General features: G+C 50.2%; 3 protein-coding genes across 5 annotated transcripts in view; 1 reads left to right on the forward strand and 2 right to left on the reverse strand.

The window, feature by feature from the left end:
* The window catches only part of GLB1L2 (galactosidase beta 1 like 2), a 27,944-nt gene extending 27,355 nt beyond the window's left edge, over positions 1 to 589 (reverse strand). Inside the window, exon 1 of the mRNA XM_009281300.1 lies at positions 537 to 589. Coding sequence (XP_009279575.1) covers positions 537 to 589 — 53 coding nt within the window. The remainder of the gene's footprint in view (positions 1 to 536) is intronic.
* Positions 458 to 7,025, reverse strand: ACAD8 (acyl-CoA dehydrogenase family member 8). Its single transcript, XM_009281298.2, has 11 exons — positions 6,841 to 7,025; positions 6,639 to 6,739; positions 6,063 to 6,232; positions 5,138 to 5,247; positions 4,804 to 4,880; positions 4,387 to 4,524; positions 3,836 to 3,971; positions 3,636 to 3,733; positions 3,238 to 3,390; positions 2,194 to 2,296; positions 458 to 1,363 (listed from the first exon to the last, which is right to left on the reverse strand). The coding sequence occupies exons 1-11, from the start codon at positions 6,893 to 6,895 to the stop codon at positions 1,311 to 1,313; spliced, it is 1,194 nt and encodes a 397-aa protein (XP_009279573.1). The 5' UTR covers positions 6,896 to 7,025; the 3' UTR covers positions 458 to 1,310.
* Positions 2,344 to 7,635, forward strand: part of THYN1 (thymocyte nuclear protein 1) — an 11,121-nt gene continuing 5,829 nt past the window's right edge. For 2 of the 3 annotated variants that reach the window (XM_009281292.2, XM_009281295.2), the window contains exon 1: positions 7,348 to 7,544. The gene's annotated coding sequence lies outside the window, so the exon portion shown is untranslated. Of the gene's footprint in view, positions 2,365 to 7,347; positions 7,545 to 7,635 lie in introns of those variants that run through there. The other variant, XM_009281296.2, reaches the window with a different exon arrangement.

The following is a 7,635-nucleotide window of genomic DNA, read 5'->3' on the forward strand; positions in this document are numbered from 1 at the left end:
TTCCTGCCCGGGGAGAGGGTCTCGCCGGCCCCGCCGGGACCCCGCCGCGGGCAGGCGGCTGTTTTCGTCCGAGGCGTGAGTGCTCGTCCTTTACTCTGCCCTCACCGCCCTGCGAGAGAAATTCCCTCTGCAGAGCGTGCAGGAAACCGAGTGGGGAGACGTAAGGGCCTGCTAGCAGCGGCCTCCCGCCGTGTAGCAAAATCGGAGATCGAAAAATGCCTACATCTGCCGCCAATGCTCTGTCATCTCCCTTCCCTGCCATGTACTAGGCACGCGCTGAGAGGAAAGAGGAGCTGGTTGCTCATTTGAAAAGGTTAACAGAGACACTGTAACTAAAAAAACCCCAGAAACTGAACTTTTTTGCAACCCCCCTACTTCAAAAAACTCCAGTTATCTCTGGTTAAATACCTGAAATACCACAGACGAAAATTATCACAACTTCTGACACTCTCAGTAAAGTTGCCATCATTCCTTTATTCATTCCAAACCTGAGGGGGAAAAATAGTTTAATTTATCAATGTTTTTACTCCCCCTACCTTGTACACAGCAGGGTGTACTGATTTGAGGCAACAGAGTTAAATGTTGCCATGCAGGACCTCAGTTCTTGATTTGTACCTCTGTACTGCAAAGGCTTCTTTGAGATTAAGCACCAGTATGTGGCGGGAATAGGGAGAACAAGCACTTGGCACATTAGAAAAGGTGTGCTGGGAAAAGACAGAGGAGTGCTTCCAGATAAACGAGAGGCATCCTGCTCCTCAGTTAAAAAGCCATTGCATTCTGCAAGCGGTGAGAGCTGCAGTATTTGTGGCTAACTTGTTCCCAGTGGTGCAATCAGCACCCAGGAGGACAGGTTTTTGAGCAGAGCAACTAGTTCCCTCAAACTAAAGATTTCACAGATAGAGGAAGAGTCCTGTGGGATCAGGCTGCACCTCTGCCTGAAGTTCCCGTTTCAGCCCTGACTCAGCAGAGATGACCAACAGGTCTAGTGTTTCTTTTTCTGGGAAGGATGGGTGGCAAGCAGCCCACGAACAAGATTTGGAGACAGAGGCTCGTATTCACAGCTGTGATTTGTATCTTCAGGCTGCACAATACTAGCCTAGTAACAGCAGCTCTGCCAGGCACAGAGTGCAGCTGTGGCAGCATGTGGGTGGCATCCAGCTGTGCTCCCAGTCAATATAAGGCAGAAAGACTGTTTCCACTGGGGCATCCCCCTCTCCACTCCCCAGGGAGAGAGCTGGTGAACAGGGGAGGGAAACAGACCAAGCTGTAACAGACGAAGTAATTTTAAGGCTGGAGATTAGCTCCTGGCTTCAGCCCTGTAGCAGATTCCTGGCCACAATCATCCGCATCACCTCATTGGTACCTGCAGCAGGACGGGGGTGCAAAAGAAAGACAGTTAGGAGACAGTCCAGTTCTGCCCCCAATGAAGGCAAAGAGAATTATTCCCTGAGTTGCAGTTTACAGCACAGAAAAGCTCTTCCCTCCAATTGAGGTGGCATTTAGGAGGCGTTGGGACAAAATACAACTGCCAAGTGCAAGCACATTGCTCAGGAAAGGTTTCAGAGTGGTAGATGCTGGTGCTTCTTTTCATTTGGGCATTGAGAGGATGAGGGCACCGGCATCAAGCAGAACTGGATATATACCAACATCCGAGTTCTCTGCTTTACTATTTAACACATATACAACACACAGAAAGGCTGCAGACCCACTCAGTATTGGAAAGAGTATGTCCGTCCCTTATCAGGTACCCTGGTTGTAGGTGAAGGGATTTCAAAGGAGGGAAAACAAAATGGTTAGGAGGCCGAATTGAGATTAGAAAAGGCCAGACACTGTTAGAGACACAATGTCAAAGAGTGAAGACAGACCGGAATGACAGGAAGGGAATTGCTGGGGAGCATCAGCACATGCCTGTAGGAGTAATGGAATGAAACTGGACAGAGGCACCGCTAACATGACAACTAGATATCCCGCCTGCTGTAAGACTCTTAAAATACACAGTAACTGCTCCAGTACACCAAGAGCTCTTGGCCAGGGGATTCACACATGTGACATCCAGGGACACCTCATGCTCAGAGCAAAATGGGATTCTGAAACCCAAGAGTCAGAGAGTCAGGTGGGAAGGTGGGGGCCTCCAGAGGGTCTGTTCTCTCCGGGCTTCACTGCCAAGTCACTAGTAGTAAGAGTGTCTTTTACCTTCCAGGATCTGGTGGACTCTGATATCTCGCACAAACTGCTGCACAGCATAATCCTTCAGGTAGCCGTAGCCCCCATGCATCTGTAGAGCCTGGTTACAGATCTAAGAAGATAACATTGCTGGTGAAGTGACTTGCGTGGTGTCGAGGACAAGTTAGCGACAGAAGCTTGGTAAGAACCCAGGGACCTGGGCTCATTTTTTTTTTTCTGGTCACCTAATCTCATCTCTTAATAAAGCGTGGTGTGATGGCAAGGTACTATCAGTCCCCATCAGTGCTGCTCTCAGTGCTATCATGTTACCTAAGTGCTGTTCCACATTAATGGTGCATTTATGTGAACATGATAGCATAGAAATACCCAGGAAACGCTTTACTTAACTAAGGCAATTTTTGCTGCATTTCTGTGGTGCTACTGGTGCAAAAAGCAAAACGCCAGATCACCATCTAGTGGTCAGTCAGGTGAGGAATCTGTTCAGGGCTCTGGTTTCTTCTGAAACATGACTCCATGCATCATTATCTGTCAACTTGGGACATAAAACATAATAAATAGCAAAAATGCAGAGTGCTGAGAAAATACGGTAGCTTCTAAATGACACTGATCTAGGAAGTGTCAAGGTGCAGATTTCCTTTTCTTCTCCCTTCTTGCTTTCTCTTTTCAGGGACATTTTGTGATGATGTATTTTTCAGTGGTCTAGGAGAGACCACTTCCTACCTAGGAAACCAGCCTGCAACACGCATATTATAATTTGAAAATAAAAATGCTCTACTCCCTGTCCTGTCTCCGTGCTTGGTCCCCTAGAAAATAGTGTAGAAAGCACTAGAAGCCAGGAGGCCTGAACTGTGGAGAGGCTAATACTGCAGCAGTATTAGCTGGGTGCAGAATTCTGTCCCATAAAACATCCTGGTCCTGAAATGAGGCTTCTGGCTCAATGAACGTGCTTGGGTCTGGGTCCCTACAGTGTCAAACTTCTTTCTGACATCCTGTGCACCAAGAGGGGTCTCCAGGCTTGCAGTTATGACGCCAAGTGAGGTTTGAGTAACCTACCGCAAAGCATTCATCAGTAGCAAAGAGCTTGGCCATGGAGCACAGCACAGCCGCATCCTCCCGTCCCTCCTGCAGTGCCCGCGCTGCATTGCGAACCATGAGCCGTGCTGCCACCAAGCGCGTCGCCATCTCCGCCAGCCTGAACCGCAGGTACTGCCAGCAGACAGCACCAGAGGAAAAATTAGGTCAGCATCTTTGGAGGGGCCTGTGTCCTGAACCACATCCCCACTATCTTCAGGCAGGTCTCAGGCCTGACACACTTTCTTACTCAGGAAAAGCATGTTCCCGACTTCTCCAGGGAAGACCCTGTGAAGTGAGTGATGGGACCTCTGGCTGCTTGTTCAGCCAAGAACGGAAAGAGCACAGCTCTAGGAGTGCAGATCCGGTGGAGAGGTTACCTGATTGTTTGCTAGGGGTTCTCCAAACTGTTTGCGGACAGTGAGATGTTCCTGAGCCAGAAGAACAGAGGCATGAGCAGCTCCTAACGAACAAGAAGCTGGTGGGAGAAGCCAAGGCCACAGCGTGAATATGAAGCTAACACAGACGGGCAACAAGAAGATCCTGCCCTCCTCCCTTGGCTCTCAGCTGTCTTTCTTACCAATATTTATCCTGCCTCCATTCAGTCCCTTCATGGCAATGCTGAAGCCCTGCCCTTCGGCTCCAAGACGGTTGCCAGCAGGAACAACACAGTCCTCAAAGATCACAGCCCGAGTTGGCTGAGAATTCCAGCCCACCTGGGAAAAAACAGAGCACCTTCCAGACTGCCTGAGGAGCAGCACACCTCCAGCTCCCAGCAGAGAACTGCCCAGCCTGCTCTCAACCCCTCGGTCTCATTGCCAAGCTGCCGCAGAGTGCCCGTGTTCTACGTGGTTTGGCCTCAGCGTGCCGAATTGGAAACTGGAATGCATGTATTTGAGAAGAGGCACAGATCTAACGAACATTAATGTTCCTGAGATTAAAATGCTTCACTTACCAAAGGGACGGGTATTGGGCAAACTTCACCAAAGCTGGACTTGGCTTGGAAAAACCACGCCAGGCTGGGACTCCAGTCCCATCCAAGAAGAGATCTCTAATGCTTTGCACAGACGAGCTCGTCTCTTGTCCTGCACTTCCCTCAAGCACACAGGAAGTAAAAACCAAGCCTCTTACCTTCTTCTCTTTCTTGCCAAAGCTGAGGCCCGGCGTCCCCTTCTCCAGCACCAGGCAGGAGATGCCCTTGGGGCCTGGGCCTCCTGTGCGACACATGACCACGTATACATCGGTATCACCTCCTCCGCTGATGAAGGCCTGCAGAAGGACACAAGAAGAAAGGGGTGGCTTTCGTATGCTAACCCTGAGCCTGCAGCAGCAGCTGGGGTACAAAGACAGAGGGGCAAAGACCCCACGGCCAGGAGGTATTTAGGGACCCAACTGTACTAAGCTCTGGTGAATGCTCTGCAGAGAACGTCCTACCTTGGGAGAATACACAGAGATGAGGAGACAGTAGGAAATGGAAAGGACGGTGAGACCCAGGCCCCCTTGTGCATGCAGTGCCATCCAGCAGGTTTAGGAGGAGCAAAGAGGTACCTTGGAGCCATTCAGGACATAGGTGTCCCCTTTCCTCCGAGCTGAGGTCAGCAGGGAAGCTGCATCACTTCCGCTTCCTGTTCGAGAGGTAAGGAAGCAGCCAGTGAAGCGGCAGGTCCAGAACCTGCAAACTCTCCTGGGGATCGTACCCAACAACACTTGGGTTTGTACCATGAGCATCTCAGCAATCATCATCTGCCCCTTCCCAGCCTCCCGGTGACAGCCCAAATGAACACGAGAAGAAAGTTTTCACCTCCAGCTCCGTGCAATGTTCATGTCCAGTTAAACCACGTTAGGAGGGAAGGGAGAAGATTTCGTGGTTGAGGATGCTCACCTGGCTCAGTCAGGCAGTAAGAAGCAAATTTTTCCATGCTACAGAGCGATGGGCAGAACTTGCGCCTCTGTTCCTCATTGCCAAAGGTGTCGATCATCCAAACACACATGCTGGAGCAGGAGAGAAGGAGCAGCATTACAGTACGTGAACACAGCCCCGGGAGGAAGGCAGGTCATACAAGAACATCCCTGGCTGAACAGAAAAACAAAGCTCCGTGGAGTTCAGTCAAAAGCACCGAGGCTTGAAAGCATATTGCTCCACCTCTGCTGCAGGTAATCTGAGGTAGCCCCGGAGGCAGCCCTCCTTCCACCTGCCCCCACGCACACTGAAAGGGAACAAAATTACGTGCCACAGAGGCCGGGAGGAAGGAGATCACCTTCCATTCACCACAGACTCGCTGCCTTGTGGAACAGCAGGTTCCTATTTAACAGCCTCGGCGTTCCGCTCAGCACTAAGCCCTGCTGTCTCTTTGGAAGACTGCACCTGGAAGAAGGAGGCATCATCGCTCCATCCTTCCGTGTGAAATGAGCCCATTGCTGAACGTGTCTGTGCAAGCAGGATAGGGCCTCGGTATCAGCTGGTGCCTCTGGGCTCTGTTATAGTACGACCAAAGCACAAAGGCTTTTTCCAGGCAGGTTACTATCTATAGACAGCTTAAGTGGAAGAGCAGGGAACAAAATCCAGAACTTAATCCCATCTTGCATGCCACAAAGCTAAAATTACTTCTTGGTGGCATCTCAGTTTTTGTAGCCTATTTGTTTACTGCTGTCAAGAGATCCTCACAGGGACGCGTCTACTTGGGGTCCCAACTTTACATAATAAGCAGCACCAAGCGAGCTGTCTCCAGCTGGATTTAGAGCCCACAGAAAAAAATGTGGGTTTTCAGCCAGACTGGCACCATCCGCTGCTCGGCAGACACACTCACTTGTGGATGCTCATATAAGCAGTGGTGCTGGTACATCCTGTTGATAAAGCTTCAAAGATTATGGACGTATCAAGTCGTGACAATCCAGAGCCACCGACATCTGGTTTCACATAGATCCCACCGAATCCTAGCTGGGCTGCCTTCCGCATTGTTTCCACAGGGAATATTTCCTATTGGGACAGGCGGAGACATCGCAAGTGAATATTCATGATCAGTTCAATCTCAATATTCAATCTCCTCTTTCTGGTACACCTGGGCTACCGAGTCCAGTCCCAAACTCCGGCAGAATTAAGTTAAGTGGGTGGGTTAAAGAAGAGGCAGCTATCTAGACAGATACATACCATCTTCAGGAGTAAATTCAGGTTTTCAGATGATTGAATAGCCTGGCTAGGAAAGCTTCAAGGAATTTCTGATGGCTTCCCACCCCAGCTACAGCAGCAGCTTCAAAGAAAATCTCTACAGATGGCATTACAGCACTGAGGAGCTATTGCAGGAACCCCTCTGATGAGACCCAAGGATAGTAACATCCTAAGGGAGGAAAAACCAAGCAGTACAACCCTTCTGAGGCTGTCATACCTTTTCATCCCACTCAGCCATGTGAGGAGCCATCTCCTTGGTAGCAAAATCAAGGGCAACTTTTTGGAATTCCTTCTGCTCCTCAGTCAGGCCGGCAGATGCTAGAAAAGCAGGAAGAGATCAGAATACACGTCTGTTGCGGGAAAGCAAAGACTACCACCTCTTCTATACCCAAACAATTTCAAAGTGTCCCTTAACTCACACAAACGGTTCAGAGTCTCTGCTGCAGAGAGCATTTCTCTGTTCCTTGGGGCCATCACAAACTGCGCTGACAGAGGGCAGCGGGCTTCGGGAAGGGGCTTTCTTAGGAGAAAACAAACCCGAGGTCCCAGCTGTCTCTGTCTACTCAACGCTAACTACGTTGCAAGACCGGGACGGGGGCAGCACAGTCCACGGCAGCTGTCACTCCATCTCACTAGGTCTGTGCTGCAGAAATACAAGGACACAGTCCTGGGACTTCAAAGAAGTGACACTAGGACGCAAGCAATGAACAAAGAAGCCCTTTGGAAACAGGGGGGTTTTAGTTACACCCTGCATTTGAAAACTCCTGCTTCATTTGCACATAGATCCAACATTAGCTTGTTGGTTCCTCTCCTAAAATTCATAGGGATGCTGGTGTTTCAGTCCTAAACGTGGTTACATTTAAACATCGCAGCAATTCATCCGGGAAGTGTTCGGGAGCCCCGTAGGAGGAGTCCGGCTCAGACACAGCTGTTATCCTGGTAACCAGAGACCATGCTCGGCGATCAGAAGATGACTTCGATCACAGGATAGCCCAGACTTACGAATGGGTACAGACAGCCTAGCCTGCCCCCCCAGCGAACCTTTCGCAGTGTTTTACCGCGTCTTTTTAAGATATTCTTTGGTTCACAGTCAAGCTTGAAAAGCCGTGACGATCTAGCAAAGGTACAGGGAAGGGGAAGGAGCTTTTCGTTGCGGGTGGGCACCGTCCCACTCGGCATGCGACTGCAGGGCGTCGGGACGGCCGGGGCCCGCG

Source organism: Aptenodytes forsteri, unplaced genomic scaffold (genome assembly GCF_000699145.1).
Source record: "Aptenodytes forsteri isolate BGI_AS27 unplaced genomic scaffold, ASM69914v1 Scaffold324, whole genome shotgun sequence".
Lineage (NCBI taxonomy): Eukaryota > Metazoa > Chordata > Aves > Sphenisciformes > Spheniscidae > Aptenodytes > Aptenodytes forsteri.

What these genes read in the sequence shown, in the direction of transcription:
- ACAD8 (XM_009281298.2), bottom strand. Translation starts at nt 6,895, where the DNA reads ATGGCCCCAAGGAACAGAGAAATGCTCTCTGCAGCAGAGACTCTGAAC. An exon ending in GCTTATATGAGCATCCACAA is followed by an intron (nt 5,248 to 6,062) that starts GTGAGTGTGTCT and finishes CTCCTGCTCCAG; the next exon opens with CATGTGTGTTTGGATGATCG. An exon ending in TTGGCAAGAAAGAGAAGAAG is followed by an intron (nt 3,972 to 4,386) that starts GTAAGAGGCTTG and finishes GTTTTTTCCCAG; the next exon opens with GTGGGCTGGAATTCTCAGCC.